The sequence below is a fragment of the Orcinus orca genome, chromosome 1, assembly GCF_937001465.1.
Source record: "Orcinus orca chromosome 1, mOrcOrc1.1, whole genome shotgun sequence".
In the NCBI taxonomy this organism is placed as follows: domain Eukaryota; kingdom Metazoa; phylum Chordata; class Mammalia; order Artiodactyla; family Delphinidae; genus Orcinus; species Orcinus orca.
Genome location: NC_064559.1, coordinates 175,710,078 through 175,730,603, shown reverse-complemented (window position 1 = coordinate 175,730,603; position 20,526 = coordinate 175,710,078). Strand labels below are relative to the sequence as shown.

At 39.7% G+C, this 20,526-nt stretch overlaps 1 protein-coding gene across 1 annotated transcript in view; it reads right to left on the bottom strand.

Moving 5' to 3' along the window:
• The window catches only part of ZSWIM5 (zinc finger SWIM-type containing 5), a 260,902-nt gene that overhangs the window by 61,350 nt on the left and 179,026 nt on the right, over window positions 1-20,526 (bottom strand). The window contains exon 2 of the mRNA XM_049698756.1: window positions 19,422-19,778. Coding sequence (XP_049554713.1) covers window positions 19,422-19,778 — 357 coding nt within the window. The remainder of the gene's footprint in view (window positions 1-19,421; window positions 19,779-20,526) is intronic.

Genomic DNA, 20,526 nt, shown 5'->3' with positions numbered 1-20,526 from the left:
CCCAGTGGTTAAGAATCCGCCTGCCAATGCAGGGGACATGGGTTCGAGCCCTGGTCCTGGAAGATCCCACATGCCGCGGAGGAACTAAGCCTGTGTGCCACAACTACTGAGCCTGTGCTCTAGAGCCCGCAAGCCAGAACTACTGAAGCCCACATACCTAGAGCCCATGCTCTGCTACAAGAGAAGCCACTGCAATGAGAAGCCCGCGCACCACAACAAAGAGTAGCCCCCGCTCACCACAACTAGAGAAAGCCCGCATACAGCAACGAAGATCCAATGCAGCCACAAAAAAAAAAAAAAAAGAAGAAACTTGCCCCTGAAGCACAGGCGGAGTTATATACATGGTGATATAATTTTACAAATTTGCACTCAAGATATCTTTTATATCTGGGCTCACCTCAGCAACATCACTTAAAACACAGTTTTAGTTATTTATGCATCCCTTTCCCCTAGTAGCCTGTTAGCTCCTTGCTCACAGTTGAATTACCTATAGCACAGTGCTGGTAATATGACAAGCACCTAGGAAATATTTGTGGAATGAAAACTGAATATTCTTCTGTCATCTTCTCAAAGACAAAGTCCTATGATAAGTTTTTAGAACCCTGTCTCCAAGTGACAAAAGACTGTAAGTCAATATTCTATAGGTGTGGTCATGCAGTCGGTTACAAATTCATGTTGTATTTCATCAGTACGTCTACCAACCTTCTTGTACTCTTAGATCAAAGGCTTGCTTAAATGAAATCTGCAGAGAAAAGCTACTCTTCTGCTAAGCTTTTTAAAATAAATTTATTTATTTTTGCTGTGTTGGGTCTTCATTGCTGTGCATGGGCTTTCTCTAGTTGCAGTGAGTGGGGGCTACTCTTCGTTGTGGCACGCAGGGTTCTCATTGCAGTGGCTTCTCTTGTTGTGGAGCATGGGTTCTAGGTGTGCGGGCTTCAGTAGTTGTGGCACGAGGGCTCAACAGTTGTGGCTCGCAGGCTCTAGAGCGCAGGGCTCAGTAGTGGTGGCACATGGGCTTAGTTGCTCCGTGGCATGTGGCATCTTCCTGGACCAAGGCTCAAACCCGTGTCCCCTGCATTGGCAGGCGGATTCTTAACCACTGTGCCACCTGGGAAGCCCCTGCTAAGCTTTTTTAGTGCATCTTATTCTCCAGGGAATCAGGAGGGCTCACACATTAATTTATTCTATAAATACTAATTAACACTATAAGCCTCCAGTTTATGGAATCTACTACATGCTACTTTTCTTCAAATGTAGTATTCTAAACCGAGTTCTGATCATATCACTTCCCTGCTCAGAAGTATTCAGTGATAAACTATTCTTAATAAATGAAGTCCAAATTCAGCCTAGCATTCAGGACCCTCCCCGGTCAGGCTCCTTCATTTCTAACCTTGTCTTTCCTATACTTACGCTATGTTTCTAACCTTGCCTTTCCTATACTTACGCTATGTTTCAGCTAGAAACTTAGTATTCGCAGAAGTCAATGACATTTCCTTATGACTTTACTTATGCTTTTATCCTTTACTTCCTTTCCTCTCCCCACAACCTGTTCTTTGGCCAGAAAACACTACTTCTCATCAATACTGCCTCAGCTCTACAGTCACGGCTGCAATGAGAAATGGAAACCATAAAGTAAGTATACAGAGAGGTTAATGCTGCCAAAATTCACCTATTGCTTAATTCACTTGGCAGGACTTTTTTACCCCCTCACTGAATTAGCTATATACCCAACTGCCACCATCAAATCTATGTCCATCTTATGCTCATATGCATAAAAAGGCAGTAACACTCTTCTTAGTACTTTATAATTACTTCTCTTAAACACCTGTTGCATTTTTTAACATCTTTATTGGCGTATAATTGCTTTACAGTGGTGTGTTAGTTTCTACTTTATAACAAAGTGAATCAGTTATACATATACATATATCCCCATATCTCCTCCCTCTTGCGTCTCGCTCCCACCCTCCCTATCCCACCTCTCTAGGCGGTCACAAAGCACCAAGCTGATCTCCCTGTGCTATGCGGCTGCTTCCCACTAGCTAGCTATTTTACGTTTGGTAGTGTATATATGTCCATGCCACACTCTCACTTTGTCCCAGCTTACCCTTCCCCCTCCCCGTATCCTCAAGTCCATTCTCTAGTAGGTCTGCATCTTTATTCCCATCTTGCCCCGAGGTTCTTCATGACCTTTTTTTTTTTTTTTTAGATTCCATATATATGTGTTAGTGTACGGTATTTGTTTTTCTCTTTCTGACTTACTTCACTCTGTATGACAGACTCTAGGTCCATCCACCTCACTACAAATAACTCAATTTTGTTTCTTTTTATGGCTGAGTAATATTCCATTGTATATATGTGCCACATCTTCTTTATCCATTCATCAGTCGATGTACACTTAGGTTGCTTCCATGTCCTGGCTTTTGAAAACAGAGCTGCAATGAACATTGTGGTACATGACTCTTTTTGAATTATGGTTTTCTCAGGGTATATGCCCAGTAGTGGGATTGCTGGGTCATACGGTAATTCTATTTTTAGTTTTTTAAGGAACCTTCATAATGTTCTCCATAGTGGCGGTATCAATTTATATTCCCACCAACAGTGCAAGAGGGTTCCCTTTCCTCCACACCCTCTCCAGCATTTATTGTTTGTAGACTTTTAGATGATGGCCATTCTGACTAGTGTGAAGTGATACCTCATTGTAGTTTTGATTTGCATTTCTCTAATGATTAGTGATGTTGAGCATTCTTTCATGTGTTTGTTGGCAATCTGTATATCTTCTTTGGAGAAACGTCTATTTAGGTCTTCTGCCCATTTTTGGATTGGGTTGTTTCTTTTTTTGATATTGAGCTGCATGAGCTGTGTCTAAATTTTGGAGATTAATCTTTGTTAGTTGCTTCATTTGCAAATGTTTTCTCCCATTCTGAGGGTTGTCTTTTGGTCTTGTTTATGGTTTCCTTTGCAAAAGCTTTTAAGTTTCATTAGGTCCCATTTGTTTATTTTTGGTTTTATTTCCATTTCTCTAGGAGTGGGTCAAAAAGGATCTTGCTGTGATTTATGTCATAGAGTGTTCTGCCTATGTTTTCTTCTAAGAGTTTGATAGTGTCTGGCCTTACATTTAGGTCTTTAACCATTTTGAGTTTATTTTTGTGTATGGTGTTAGGGAGTGTTGTAATTTCATTCTTTTACATGTAGCTGTCCAGTTTTCCCAGCACCACTTATTGAAGAGGCTGTCTTTTCTCCACTGTATCTTCTTGCCTCCTTTATTAAAAATAAGGTGACCATATGTGCATGAGTTTATCTCTGGGCTTTCTATCCTGTTCCATTGATCTATATTTCTGTTTTTGTGCCAGTACCATATTGTCTTGATTACTGTAGCTTTGTAGTGTAGTCTGAAGTCCAGGAGCCTGATTCTGCCAGCTCCATTTTTCTTTCTCAAGATTGCTTTTGGGGGGAGCTTCAAGATGGCGAAGAGTAGGACGTGGAGATCACCTTCCTCCCCACAAATACATCAGAAATACATGTACATGTGGAACAACTCCTACAGAACACCTACTGAATGCTGGCAGAAGACTTCGGAACTCCCAAAGGGCAAGAAACTCCCCATGTACCTGGGTAGGGCAAAAGAAAAAAGGAAAAACAGACACAAAAGAATAGGGATGGGACCTGCACCAGTGGGAGGGAGTTGTGAAGGAGGAAAGGTTCCCACACACTTGGAAGCCCCTTCGTGGGTGGAGACTGCAGGTGGTGGAGAGGGGAAGCTTTGGAGCCACGGAGAAGAGTGCAGCAACAGGGGTGTGGAGGGCAAAGAGGAGGGATTCCCGCACAGAAGATAGGTGCCGACCAGCACTCACCAGCCTGAGAGGCTTGTCTGCTCACCCACTGGGGCGGGCGGGCACTGGGAGCTGAGGCTTGGGCTTTGGAGGTCGGATCCCAGGGAGAGGACTGGGGTTGGCTGGGTGAACACAGCCTGAAGGGGGCTAGTGCGCCACAGCTAGGTGGGAGGGAGTCCGGGAAAAAGTCTGGAGCTGCCGAAGAGGCTAGACACTTTTTCTTGCCTCTTTGTTTCCTGTTGCACAAGGAGAGGGGATTAAGAGCGCTGCTTAAAGGAGCTCCAGAGATGGGCGTGAGCCGCGGCTATCAGCACGGACCCCAGAGACGGGCATGAGATGCTAAGGCTGCTGCTGCAGCCACCAAGAAGCCTGTGTGCAAGCACAGGTCACTATCCACACCTCCCCTCCTGGGAGCCTGCGCAGCCCACCATTGCCAGGGTCCCATGATCCAGGGACAACTTCCCCGGGAGAACACATGGCGCGGCTCAGGCTGTTGCAATGTCATGATGGCCTCTGCCACCGCAGGCTCACCCTGAATCCATACCCCTCCCTCCCCCAAGCCTGAGTAAGCCAGAGCCCCCGAAATCAGCTGCTCTTTTAACCCCATCCTGTCTGAGCGAAGAACAGATGCCTTCAGGCGACCTACACGCAAGGCGGGTCCAAATCCAAAGCTGAAACCCAGGAGCTGTGCGAACAAAGAAAAGAAAGGGAAATTTCTCCCAGCAGCCTCAGGAGCAGCGGATTAAATCTCCACAATCAACTTGATGTACCCTGCATCTGTGGAATACCTGAATAGACAATGAATCATCCCAAATTGAGGTGGACTTTGGGAGCAATGATATATATATACTTTTTTCCCTTTTTCTCTTTTTATGAGTGTGTATGGGTATGCTTCTGTGTGTGATTTTGTCTGTATAGCTTTGCTTTTACTATTTGTCCTAGGGTTCTGTCTGTCCGTTGTTTTTTTTTTAAATTTTTTTTTTTAGTATAGTTCATAGCACTTGTTATCATTGGTGGATTTGATTTTTGGTTTGGTTGCTCTCTTCTTTCTTTTTTTATTACTTAAACAATTGATTTTAATAATTATTTTAATAACTTTATTTAATTTTATTTTACCTTATTTTACTTTATTTTATTTTATCTTCTTTCTTTCTTTCTTTTTTTTCTCCCTTTTATTCTGAGCTGTGTAGATGACAGGCTCTTGGTGCTCCTCCCAGGCATCAGGGCTGTGTCTCTGAGGTGGGAGAGCCAAGTTCAGGACACTGGTTCACAAGAGACCTCCCAGCTCCACGTAATATCAAACGGTGAAAATCTCCCAGAGATCTCCATCACAACACCAAGACCCAGCTCCACTCAACAACCAGCAAACTACAGTGCTGGACACCCTAGGCCAAACAACTAGCAAGACACGAACACAACCCCATCCATTAGCACAGAGGCTGCCTAAAATCATAGTAAGGTCACAGACACCCCAAAACACACCACCAGACGTGGACCTGCCCACCAGAAAGACAAGATCCAGCCTCATCCACCAGAACACAGGCACTAGTCCCCTCCACCAGGAAGCCTACACAACCCACTGAACCAACTTAGCCACTGGGGACAGACACCAAAAACAACAGGAACTACGAACCTGCAGCCTGCAAAAAGGAGATCCCAAACACAGTAAGTTAAGCAAAATGAGAAGACAGAGGAACACACATCAGATGAAGGTGCAAGGCAAAAACCCACCAGACCTAAAAAATGAACAGGAAATAGGTAGTCTACCTGAAAAACAATTCAGAATAATGATAGTAAAGATGATCCAAAATCTTGGAAATAGAATAAATACAAGAAACGTTTATCAAGGACCTAGAAGAACTAAAGGGCAAACAAACAATAATGAACAACACAATAAATGAAATTAAAAATTGTCTCAAAGGGATCAAAGCAGAACAACTGAGGCAGAAGAACGGATAAGTGACCTGGAAGATAAAATAATGGAAATAACTACTGCAGAGCAGAATAAAGAAAAAAGAATGAAAAGAATTGAGGACAGTCTCAGAGACCTCTGGGACAACATTAAACACACCAACATTCGAATTATAGGGGTCCCAGAAGAAGAAAAAAAGAAAGGGACTGAGAAAATCTTTGAAGAGATTATAGTTGAAAACTTCCCTAATATGGGAAAGGAAATACTTAATCAAGTCCAGGAAGCATAGAGAGTCCCATACAGGATAAATCCAAGGAGAAACACGCCAAGACACATATTAATCAAACAATCAAAAATTAAATACAAAGAAAAAACATTAAAAGCAGCAAGGGAAAAACAACAACACACAAGGAAATCCCCATAAGGTTAACAGCTGATCTTTCAGCAGAAACTCTGCAAGCCAGAAGGGAGTGGCAGGACATATTAAAGTGATGAAGGAGAAAAACCTACAATCAAGATTACTCTACCCAGCAAGGATCTCATTCAGATTTGATGGAGAAATTAAAACCTTTACAGACAAGCAAAAGCTAAGAGGATTCACCACCACCAAACCAGCTTTACAACAAATGCTAAAGGAACTTCTCTAGGTAGGAAACATAAGAGAAGGAAAAGACCTACAATAACAAACCCAAAACAATTAAGAAAATGGTAATAGGAACATACATATCGATAATTACCTTAAATGTAAATGGATTAAATGCTCCCACCAAAAGACACAGATTGGCTGAATGGATACAAAAACAAGACCCATATATTTGCTGTCTACAAGAGACCCACTTCAGACCTAGAGACACATACAGACTGAAAGTAAGGGGATGGAAAAAGCTATTTCATGCAAATGGAAACCAAAAGAAAGCTGGAGTAGCAATTCTCATATCAGACAAAACAGACTTTAAAACAAAGACTATTGCAAGAGACAAAGAAGGACATTACATAATGATCAAGGGGTCAGTCCAAGAAGAAGATATAACAATTGTAAATATTTATGCACCCAACATAGGAGCACCTCAATACATAAGGCAAATACTAACAGCCATAAAAGGGGAAATCGACAGTAACACAAACATAGTAGGGGACTTTAACACCCCACTTTCACCAATGGACAGATAATCCAAAATGAAAATAAATAAGGTAACAAAAGCTTTAAATGATACATTAAACAACATGGACTTAATTAATATATATAGGACATTCCATCCAAAAACAACACAATACACTTTCTTCTCAAGTGCTCATGGAACATTCTCCAGGATAGATCATATCTTGGGCCACAAATCAAGCCTTGGTAAATTTAAGAAAACTGAAATCATATCAAGTATCTTTTCTGACCACAATGCTATGAGACTAGATATCAATTACAGGAAAAAACCTGTAAAAATACTAACACTGGAGGCTAAACAATACACTACTTAATAACCAAGAGATCACTGAAGAAAGCAAACAGGAAATCAAAATATACCTAGAAACAAATGATAATGAAAACACGAAGACCCGAAACCTATGGGATGCAGCAAAAGCAGTTCTAAGGGGGAAGTTTATAGCAATGCAATCCTACCTTAAGAAACAAGAAACATCTCAAATAAACAACCTAACCTTACACCTAAAGCAATTAGAGAAAGAAGAACAAAAAACCCCCAAAGTCAGCAGAAGGAAAGAAATTATAAAGATCAGATCAGAAATAAATGAAAAAGAAATGAAGGAAATGATAGCAAAGATCAATAAAACTAAAAGCTGGTTCTTTGAGAAGATAAACAAAATTCGTAAACCACTAGCCAGACTCATCAAGAAAAAAAAGAAGACTCAAATTGATAGAATTAGAAATGGAAAAGGAGGAGTAACAACTGACACTGCAGAAATACAAAGGATCATGAGAGATTACTAAAAGCAACAATATGCCTGTAAAATGGACAACCTGGAAGAAATGGACAAATTCTTAGAAAAGCACAACCGTCCGAGACTGAACGAGGAGGAAACAGAAAATATGAACAGACCAATCACAAGCACTGAAATTGAGACTGTGATTAAAAATCTTCCAACAAACAAAAGCCCAGGACCAGATGGCTTCACAGGCAAATTCTATCAAACATTTAGAGAAGAGCTAACAGCTATCCTTCTCAAACTCTTCCAAAATATAGCAGAGGGAGGAACACTCCCAAACTCATTCTACAAGGCCACCATCACCCTGATACAAAAACCAGACAAAGATGTCACAAAGAAAGAAAACTACAGGCCAATATCACTGATGAACATAGATGCAAAAATCCTCAACAAAATACTAGCAAACAGAATCCAACAGCACATTAAAAGGATCATACACCATGATCAAGTGAGGTTTACCACAGGAATGCAAGGATTCTTCAATATACGCAGATCAATCATTGGGATAAACCATATTAACAAACTGAAGGAGAAAAACCATATGATCATCTCAATAGATGCAGAGAAAGCTTTTGACAAAATCCAACATCCATTTATGATTAAAAACCATCCAGAAAGTAGGCGCAGAGGGAATTTTCCTCAACATAATAAAGGCCATATATGACAAACCCACAGCCAACATTGTCCTCAATGGTGAAAAACGGAAACCATTTCCTCTAAGATCAGGAACAAGACAAGGTTGCCCACTCTCACCACTATTATTCAACATAGTTTTGGAAGTTTTAGCCACAGCAATCAGAGAAGAAAAAGAAATAAAAGGAATCCAAACTGGAAAAGAAGAAGTAAAGCTGTCACTGTTTGCAGATGACATGATACTATACATAGAGAATCCTAGAGATGCTACCAGAAAACTCTTAGAGCTCATCAATGAATTTGGTAAAGTAGCAGGATACAAAATTAATGCACAGAAATCTCTTGCATTCCTGTATACTAATGATAAAAAGTCTGAAAGTGAACTTAAGAAAACACTCCCATTTACCACTGCAACAAAAAGAATAAACTATCTAGGAATAAACCTACCTAAGGAGATAAAAGACCTGTATGCAGAAAATTATAAGACACTGATGAAAGAAATTAAAGATGATACAAATAGATGGAGAGATACACCATGTTCTTGGATTGGAAGAACCAACATTGTGAAAATGACTCTACTACCCAAAACAATCTACAGATTCAATGCAATCCCTATCAAACTACCACTGGCATTTTTCACAGAACTAGAACAAAAAATTTCACAATTTGTATGGAAACACAAAAGACCCCGAATAGCCAAAGCAATCTTGAGAAAGAAAAACGGAGCTGGAGGAGTCAGGCTCCCTGACTCAGACTATACTACAAAGCTACAGTAATAAAGATAGTATGGTACTGAAACGAAAACAGAAATATAGATTAATGGAACAGGATAGAAAGCCCAGAGATAAACCCACGCACATATAGTCACTTTATCTTTGATAACGAGGCAAGAACATACAGTGGAGAAAAGACAACCTCTTCAATAAGTGGTGCTGGGAAAATGGACAGCTACGTGTAAAAGAATGAAATTACAACACTCCCTAACACCATACACAAAAATAAACTCAAAATGGATTACACACCTAAATGTAAGACCAGACACAATCAAATTCTTAGAGGAGAACATAGGCAGAACACTCTATGACATAAATCACAGCAAGATCCTTTTGGACCCACCTCCTAGAGAAATGGAAATAAAACCAAAAATAAACAAATGGGACCTAATGAAACTTAAAAGCTTTTGCACAGCAAAGGAAACCATAAACAAGACCAAAAGACAACACTCAGAATGGGAGAAAATATTTGGAAATGAATCAATGGGCAAAGGATTAATCTCTAAAATATACAAACAGCTCATGAAGCTCAACATTAAAAAAAACAAAAAACCCAATCCAAAAATGGGCAGAAGACCTAAACAGACATTTCTCCAAAGAAGATATACAGACTGCCAACAAACACATGAAAGAATGCTCAACATCATTAATCATTAGAGAAATGCAAATCAAAACTACAATGAGATATCATCTCACACCAGTCAGAATGGCCATCATCAAAAAATCTACACAACATTAAATGCTGGAGAGGGTGTGGAGAAAAGGGAACCCTCTTGCACTGTTGGTAGGAATGTAAATTGATACAGCCACTACGAGAACAGTATGGAGGTTCCTTAAAAAACTAAAACTAGAACTACCATATGACCCAGCAATCCCACTACTGAGCATATACCCTGAGAAAACCATAATTCAAAAACAGTCATGTACCACAATGTTCACTGGAGCTCTATTTACAATAGCCAGGACATGGAAGCAACCTAAGTGTACATCGACAGATGAATGGATAAAGAAGATGTGGCACATAAAAACAATGGAATATTACTCAGCCATAAAAAGAAACGAAATTGAGTTATTTGTAGTGAGGTGGATGGACCTAGAGTCTGTCATACAGAGTGAAGTAAGTCAGAAAGAGAAAAACAAATACCGTACACTAACACATATATATGGAATCTAAAAAAAAAAAAGGTCATGAAGAACCTCGGGGCAAGACGAGAATAAAGACGCAGACCTAGTAGAGAATGGACTTGAGGATATGGGGAGGGGGAAGGGTAAGCTGGGAGAAAGTGAGAGAGTGGCATGGACATATATACACTATCAAACATAAAACAGCTAGCTAGTGGGAAGCAGCTGCATAGCACAGGGAGATCAGCTTGGTGCTTTGTGACCACCTAGAGGGGTGGGATAGGGAGGGTGGGAGGGAGGGAGATGCAAGAGGGAAGAGATACGGGGACAAATGTATATGTATAACTGATTCACTTTGTTATAAAGCAGAAACTAACACACCATTGTAAAGCAATTATACTCCAATAAAGATGTTAAAGATATATATATATTAAAAAAAAAAGATCACTTTGGCCTTTTGGAAGACCTATTGCATTTTCTTTTACGTTGGAATTGTGCACTTCTCATATATTCCCAACTAGATTGAAGTTTTTAAAGCCTAGTGTACAGACTCATTTTATACCTCACAGTGCCTGGATCATTACAGCACTGAGTTAATATTTATAGAATGAACAAACAAACAAACAAAATATTTATAGAATGTCCTATTGACCACCTTGATCTAAGCTCCAGGTGGGCAAATAATATATCCTATACTTCTTCTGTAAACTGAAAGTGGCAAAGAAAAACAAATACACTCCTTATCCTTATATATTTGTTAATAACAGCCATTTATTGAATGCTTCCTCCACGCCAGAGTCTAAGCACTTTTTATACACATCCCCGCTAGAATGAATGCTCCTTGAGGGCATAAATTGTTTTATTTCCTGGTATATTTGCAACATGTGAACAGTGCCTGTCACATAGTAGATGCTCAATGAATATCTGTTGAGTATATTCCAGTGAACTCTCCTAACAACTCTATGAGGTGGTATTATTATCCTAATTTTAAAGCAAAAACAACTAAAGCTTATACAGGTAAGTAATGTAACAGACTGAAAGTATATGAGTTAGCATCTATATGTTGGTCTCTCTTCAAAGTCTTGTTCTTCACTACAAAGCTATACTTTGGCCTCTAGCCTCATATTGCTGTGATCTACCACCTGGTTCAGGCCCTGAATGTAAGCTGGATGGTGTGTCTGAAAATAGCCATATCCTTTCTTGGTTTATTCTACCACACAGAATATAGGGTAAGTCAGAATAACGCATTTTCCACACAGTGAGAATAACAAGAGTTCTCACCAGTACAGTGATTCTCAAATGTTAATCACTTGGGGTTTGTTGTTAAAAATGCAGATTACAGAGTCTCACTTCTGATTCTAGTTTTCACTAGCTCTACAGAGATGGAACTGAGATAAAATAAGATAAACTATGTATAAACCAAGGACTGGGCCTCTGAGTACCTTGCTGATGAGAAAAGAATAGCAATGGTGCTCCGAAAGCAAGCGGCAGAGATGGTTTGAATACCAATTCTTACCCTTGGGTGGTTCAACTAGAAAAAGAAAAATCAGGAGCAGGACCCAGTCTCCCAGGGGAGCTGGCCTTAGTCAACAGACTGGATGTGTGGAGTGACACCCCCTCTAAGGATTTGAAGGGGTATGGAGCAAATGGTGAATCTTTTGGGCCCAGCTGGTGGTAGTAGCAGCAGCTGTGGAAGAAATCAGGCAGTTTATTAATACCTAGTGTGCACACGATGGAAAACTTCTGGGATAGCGCAATTACTGCTGGAATACCAGGAGGGGATTTTGAAAATGAGAGCTCAAAATTATAATAACGGCAAGCAGTGATTAGGCCCCTACTATGTGCCAGGCACGGCATTAGGTACCTTACATTAGGCTAGGATAAGGCAAAGCCTAGAGAGTTAGTAACAGTAAAATTTCACCTAAAACTTCAAAAGGGTTTGTTTATCTGATAGGAAAGAAAGGATGGTAAACTGTGTAAATGTTTTCTGGTCTATAAGGAATCCAGGAGACAAGAAACTGAGCTGCCAAAATGGGTGCTTGCAGAAAAAAAAAGGGAGTAAGTCAGTATTTGAGACGTCCAGGTAACAGTCTATATGGAGCTGGTGTGGCTGTTGAAGAAATCAAAGTCATGGGAGTACCCTGGCGGTCCAGTGGTAAAGACTCGGGCTCTCACTGCTGAGGGCCTGTGTTGGATCCCTGGTCTGGGAACTAAGATCCTGCAAGCCTTGAGGCATGGCGGGAAAAAACCCAAAAGGCCTGAGAAGGATTTTCTAGGACATTTCCGTTTATTCAATATTTATTGAGAGCCTCCTATGTGCCAGGGGCCTGTGCCAAACACTGGATAGACAGTGTTAAATAAGCAGATATAGTCCCTGTCCTTGTGGAGCTGATAGACTAGTTGGGGAAAGGAATGTCAAGCAAATAATCACCCAGGTACATATCTGTGTGTAAAGAAAGCTCAAATAAGTTTTCCCTGAGAAAGTGACATTTAAGTGAATAATGAGGAATGAATAAGAGTTAGCCTGGCAGAGAGTGGAGGAAATACTGTGTGTAGTTTTTGCTCAAAAAAGCATGAAGCCATAAATCATTGTGGTAATTAAGTACATCTATAACAAGGGGGAGAGGATAGGAAGAGTATTCCAAGGAGAGGGAATATCATGTGAAAATGAAGGCAAAAGCCAGATCATGCAAGGTTTTGTAGGCCGTATGAAATCTGGATTTTACCCTAAGTGCAACAGGAGGCCATTGAAGGATTTTAAACAAGAAGTGATATGACAAAATCTGTAGTTATAGAAAAGTTACTTTGGATGGCTGTGTGGAGAATGGAATAGAAGGGAGCAACAGTGGATATGGAAAGATCAGTTAGAAGGCTATAGTAGCAATTTAGGTGGGAGATTACAGTGGTTTTATTTAGGGTGATGAGAGTATCAACAGAGAGAAGTGGAAAAAGATGAAAGATACTTGAGAGGTAAAACTAACAGGTCTTGCACTGGAATGCATGTGGATTATGATAAAAAAAGTGTTCTATCATGATCCAGTGGCTAGATGGTGGTGCTATTTATTGTGCAAATTTGAGGAAGAAGATAAATTCATGTTTGGATATGTTGATTTGCGGATGTCTTTGATATAGAATAGTCAGTTGGATATAGGAGAAGTAAATCTGTGAGTCATAATACATAGATGACATTAAGGTAAAGGAGGTAGCTGAGATTGCCTGCAGAGATCATATAGAATAAGAGGAGAAAATTTAAGATTAATTTTTAAGAAATAGCAACATTAAAGGTCAGATAGCAGAGAAGGGTACAGCATTTAGGAATGAACGAATAAGAGCAAAGATAATTTTAACTAGATAAACCAGGCCTGGAGTTCACAACCAGCTTCTCTAGCTCTCTCACTAACTCCCAGGCAAAATCTTAAAAAAAAAAATGATCCTTTGGTTAAAAACAAAAGATAAAAATATCCCTATATGTGTTCACTGGTTAGAACATTTTAGTCTTTTTATAAAAAGAGATGAGTATGAAACTAATTACCCTCAGTAGTGGTAAAGTGGACTTGGTCAATATAAATGATACTTTGACATTTTCGTATGAAAATTTCCACAGGATTATAAGACAAACGGTAACAAGTGAAGATAAAATGAAAGGATTTTTTTTTTTTTTTGGCGGTACGCGGGCCTCTCACTGTTGTGGCCTCTCCCTTTGCGGAGCACAGGCTCCGGACGTGCAGGCTCAGCGGCCATGGCTCACGGGCCCAGCCGCTCCGCGGCATATGGGATCTTCCCAGACCGGGGCACGAACCCGTGTCCCCTGCATCGGCAGGAGGACTCTCAACCACTGCGCCACCAGGGAAGCCTGAAAGGATGTTTTTATAAATAATTATTAAACAAACTATCATGTGGGTTGAGGCTCCAAGTTAGCATTAAGACTGTAACAGTGAGACCTGTCCTGAGGGAACTGATAAGTCTGTGGAATCAATTTTTCTTTCATTCTTAAACATCCTTTTTTAAATTATAAAAACAATACATGTTTATCATAGAAAATATACTAAAGAATAAAGAAAATAAAAATCCACTCATAGTGCCTCCAGCCATACGTTCCCTTGTTAATATCATGGTGTATTTTCTTCCCATCTTTTTGTTCTGTACATACACATATGTGTATACACATATGCATACATACACACACACACAGCTTTTTAAATTAAATTTAAAAATTTTAATTGAAATATGAATTATGAAAAGTGCACAAATCTTAATTGTAAAGCTTGATGAATTATCACATAGTGATTATAACAACTATCACTGAAGTCAAGAAAATAGAATACTACCAGCAGCCTAGAAGCCCCTTTGCAAACACCGTCTCCCTTCCTCTTCTCCCAAATTAACCACTAACCTGACTTCTAACACTAGGGACTTGTTTTTGAACTTCACATAAATGGAATCATACAACATTTATTCTTTTGTGTCTGGCTTATTTCACTCAACATCATGTTTGTAAGATTCACTCATATTATTATGTTTAGCAAAACAACTTATTTTCATTGATATATAGTATTCCATTACATGAACGTATTAATTTATTAAGCCATTCTACTACTGATGGACATTAGGATTGTTTCTATTTCAGGCTCTCACATATTATGCTACTCATTTCCATTGGGTAGACATCTAGGAGAAGAATTTCTGGGTCATAGGGTACACACAGGTTCAACTTGAGTTAGATGATACCCAACAGTTTCCCAAAGTGACTGTAACAATTTACACTCCTACCTGCAATATATTATTTCCAGTTGCTCAATATACTCACCAATACTTGATACTGATAGTTTAAAAAATTTAGCCGTTCTGGTGGCTATGTAGTGGAATCTCACTGTGGTTTTAATTTGCATTTCCCTGATTACTAATTAGTTAAAGTGCCTTTTAGTATGTTTATTAGCCACTTGGATAACCTTTTTGCCAAGTGCCTTTTTGTGTCTCTGTCCATTTTACTATTTGTAAGGGTTCTTAAGGTATTTAGGATACAAGCCCTTTGTCAGCTGTATGTATTGTAAATATCTTCTCCCACTATTTGCGTGCCTTTTTAGTCTCTTAATGGTGCCTTTTGATAAACGGAAGTATAAAAATTTTAATGTAGTTCAATTTATCAATCTTCTCCTACTTAAATTTTTTTTTACCTCAAGAACATGAAAATATTTTTTTCATATTATCTCCTATATGCTTTATTGTTTTACTTTTCACGTTTATGTCTGCAATTCATTGGCAATTAATTTTTCTGTATCGCATGAGGTAGGAATCAAGTTTTTTTTCCCCAGAATGAATTTCCAATTGATCCAGCCTTATTTATTCAGAAGATTCTTCTTTTCCCATTGCTGGGCATTTAGTAGAATCCTTTCACTTTGGAAACTCACACGTTTTTGTTCTAGAAAACATTCTTTAATTATTTTATTGATGAATTCCTTACCTCTGTTTTCTATTTCTGGAATCCCTATTTTTCAAACATTGGAATTCCAGGACTCATTCTCTTAATTTTTTTTTTTTCTTTTTTTGCGGTACTTGGGCCTCTCACTGTTGTGGCCTCTCCCGTTGCGGAGCACAGGCTCCGGACGCACAGGCTCAGCGGCCATGGCTCACGGGCCCAGCCGCTCCGCAGCATGTGGGATCTTCCTGGACCGGGTCATGAACCCATGTCCCCTGCATTGGCAGGCAGACTCTCAACCACTGTGCCACCAGGGAAGCCCCATTCTCTTAATTTTTAACAGCCTTTTTTCTTCCTATTTTTCATCTCTTCATCTTCTTTTTTTAAAAAAATCTCTTTGTCTTTCTGCTCTACTCTATAGGAACTTTCCTTACCTTTATTTTCCATCACTTAGTTTTATATATTTTTTGCCATTATATTTGTAATATTCATTAGTTCTTTCTGTTCTGTGAATTTCTTTTTATAGTATCCAGTTTTTATTTCATGGTTAAAATATCTTCTATTCCTATGATGATATTAATAATAATTTTTCAAGGTTTTCTTCTCTCTGCATAGTCTCTATTTCCCCCAAATTGCTGTTCTATGTTTGTTAGTTCTGGTCTGTATCTTCCACAATATTCAACATTGTTGACCGTTTACTTCCTAAAACTCAATTTTATACTTAAAACTCAATTTTATAGTTACTTGCTAGCTTCTCCTCATTTCTCATTCTACTTTGCTAATTCCTACACTGGCCCCTGTTTCCTCACCTGTATATGCATGAATACAATAAATAATAAGGATTTGTTGTATTCATTCAACAAATCCTTATTATTTTCCAGGTACCATGCTTGGTGATGGAGACTCAGAAATTTGTAAGACATGGTTCCTGACCTAACTCCTCAAGTTATCATAATTTTCTCTTGGTATCCAAACTCTCTGTATGGATAAACAGCAACTGAAGACCTAGCCTGGATGCTATATGCCAGAGAATCTCGGGGTATGGAGTTACCAGAGAAAATCACAAACAGAGCATGGAGCAGTGCTAGATGAACAGTTGGAAAGATAGTCCAAATTGAATCACCAATCCAAAGGGGACAAGGCAAAGTCTAGCTAAAACCACTTACAGGGACTAATAAAAGTTTTCAGGGACATGAGGAGCAGAGCAATACCTGGATCCATTCCTGGGATTAAAAGCAGGTAGCTAGGGCTTCCCTGGTGGCACAGTCGTTAAGAATCCGTCTGCCAATGCAGGGGACATGAGTTGGAGCCCTGCTCTGGGAAGATCCCACATGCCGTGGAGCAACTAAGCCCATGCGCCACAACTACTGAGACTGCACTCTAGAGCCCATGAGCCACAACTACTGAGCCCGTGTGCCACAACTACTGAAGCCCATCCGCCTAGAGCCCGTGCTCTACAACGAGAAGCCACCGCAATGAGAAGCCCACTCACCACAACAAAGAGTAGCCCCTGCTCACCGCAACTAGAGAAAGCCCACATGCAGCAACGAAGACCCAACACAACCAAAATTAAAAAAAAAAAAGCAGGTAGCTAGCAGTTTTAGAAATTTTATTCCTGCTTTTTAAAGTCTGTTTTGGTGAAGAGTAGGGCTTGAGAGAGAGGAGACAGAAGATGTTCTAGGTGTTTATAGATTTAGCAGGGAACAGAAACAGGACTTCAAAGATCATCTCTATGCTAATAACTCCAAAATTCTGACTTTTGTCCTTAGCTCCAGATCCAACACCCAATTTTGTATCAGAAATCTTCACCTCAGTGTTCTACAAGCACCTCAAACTTAAACTGAATTCGTCTTCCTCCTAAATTTATCCCTCCCCTTACGTTCCCTAAGTGAATGGCAACATTATTGTCAAATCCAGCCATCATAGCTGGACATTATGGAACTGAGTTTTTTCTCATCTTCCTCTTCTTCACTCCCCACCCATCCTACACACCTGGATGTTGAATCCGGTCCACCTTGCCTCTAAGATATCTCCACTCCTCGCCCTCATCATTTTCAGTATCACTGCCTATATCAGCACTGGTTATTAGAAATATATTAAGAAAGACCTTGTGGAATACTAGGGTACCTGGAGTAGAAAGCTAATATTAGTCTGGAATAAACACAGGTACAGAAGTAGTAGTTCCTGGGGAAGGTTGAGAATAACATCTCAAGTTCACTCTGGCAACTTAGACTAATTTCAGACATATAATAAGATGCTGAGATGGAAGGTATAACGAGGAATAAAGATTGCTTCAGCACAGTGGTAAAGGGGAAAGAGGGTTGCTTTGGTGACAGTGGTGATGAACAAGGCAGGTGCAATACAGGCACTCAACCAAGGTGGTTAGTTCAAGAAAAAGGCAAGAGAGCTTGGATATAGGCAAAAATTCTGAGAAAGAGCTAGTGGGAATGATGCATGAAAGTAGGCCATAACCCAGCTGTGGTGTTACAGACCTGGAGCTGAACTCAGGTCCCTAAGAACTCTAGACTTAAGGAGGTCAGAGAAATAGAACAGGCTCCCTATGTGGGATAAGAAGAGATATATATATATATATATATATATATATATATATATATATATAGTTACTGTTTAACAGTATCTCTCAAATAGAGCTCAGTTACCATGTAAACACTACAACTTTGAGGATAAAACAACAGAAGATTATTTCGGCTAGTTAGCGAGAGTTCCTGGAAGCCTGTCTGACTATCCTTATTTCTGAGGAGTGGTGAGGCTGTGTGTTGGACTTGATTAGCTCTATTGGGCAACTGGGAAAAGCAGGCCCTTTGGCACATACTATAGTATTATACAGGCCATTCATCTGGTCTCACTGCCTTGTTCACGCTAATACCAAAGTTTCTTCTAAAAATAGAGAGGTAGTATAGAGAAGCATTAAAAACCTGAGTTCTGAAATCAGGTGAGCCTAGGTTATAAATAATTTCCTTATTTATAAAATGGAAATGGTTATAATACCTACCTCACAGGGTAGTTTTGAAAACTAAATGAATTAACATATATAAACATGTATAAAATCTCTTGCATGATGCCTGGAACATAGTAGGACCTAACCAACAAAATGAAAAATTGGCTCATATAGCTCCTCTTCTCAAAATTCTTCAACGGTTTCCTGTGATTAAATATCTACAACCTGGCTTCATAATAAATGCAAGCATTTATTTCAGACTTAGCTGTCTTTTCTACTAGATTATAAGCTATTTGAATGCAGGAACCATGTCTGTTTTATGCTCTCAACAATCAGCGCTACCACTTGCACAGTGTAGGTACTCAACATATCCTTGTTGAATGAGTAAGTGAACATAATATCTTTCTCCATCCATAAACCCTCCCATTATATAGCTCATAAACACAATGCTAGCAGATGCTCTTTGGAATAACCCTGATGCTATGCAGGTTCCTGAAATGTTAAGGAATTCTCATATCCATTTCAGTTCACTGAATGGCACTAATTATTTTATGCTTTCTCTCACTCCTGAATATCCCAGGCTCCTGGGGCAGGGATTGTAAGGACAAATGAAGTCCATAAACTAGATCAATATGTAACTCTAACATTCTCTGTCCTTTTTTGCCAAACCTTTATGAGGTGGACAATTGGATTGCTTTAAGAAACAGAGTTAATAAATAGTTTGGATAGAATGAACTGATTAAGGTTGAGTGATTACAATGGCAAATGTATCCCAATCTCTAAACATGCAATAAAGCAACAAAATATATTTTTAGCAACAAAAATGTTGTACAATTACCGTTTACTTGGTTGATTTCGGAGTTGGAGGATAGAATCTCATCTGCCAGCTTCTGTGCAGTAGGAAGAACTTCAGTGTGGTGTGCCGTGATTAAATACTGAATAAACTTTTGTAGCTGGTCCCTATTCATCTGGAAAAGGGTTTCTGAGATAGGAAGACGCAGTTTGACTTGGTCTGGTTTACGGATCCTGTAGAGTGAGAGCGCTACCACATGGGCACAGTAGAATATGTCTTTGTTCCCACAGCCACACGCCACTGAAGTGATTTTGCATCGATCAAAACTGATGGCAACTTTATAAGTCACTGCTGGTTCAGAAGTAGTGGCCGGCTCAGTTACTGTGCCACTGAGATGGAAGCCTAAGGAAACAAAAAAGACACGTTTAGAGATTCTGTAGTAAGAAACCTGAAGGTTTTCATTTTGCATTTAAATTCATAAATTCAGAAACTATTTGCTGAGTATCTCCTACATACACAGTAGGCTCTGTCAAAGGTCAATGAAACCCAGGTATTGCTTTTTTTTAAAAAAAAAAATCTATCTATCTCTCTATCTGTTTTGGCTGCGCCGGGTCTTAGTTGAGGCACGCAGGCTCTTAGTTGCGGCTTGCAGGCTTCTTAGTTGCAGCATGTGGACTCCTAGTGGCGGCAGGCACGTGGGATCTAGTTCCGCGACCGGGGATTGGACCCGGGCCCCCTGCACTGGAAGTGTGGAGTCTTACCCACTTGACCACCAGGTAAGTCCCCCAGGTATTGCTCTTAAGAAACACACAATCTAGAAAAAGAGTCTTTACCCTGGAGTCCATGAACCTCCAGAACTAATAAGAAAACTTTTGTTTGTACATATGTACATTCTTCTGGGAGTACATTTCATACCTTTTATCATAGTCTCAAAAAGATTATTCAAGATCCTTGAATAAGTTAAGAACCTCGGTAGTAGATTTTGAGCTCTTTGTGGCCAAAGACAAGTCTACAAATAACGTCAGTACAATCTAGAGTAAGGTGAGCGTTATAAACGAGAGAAACCAAAAGAATGCCACAAGGAAAGACAAGGAAGATAAGGGCAACATTTCTTCCTCAAAACAAACACTTCCAAAATGGTAACCACATG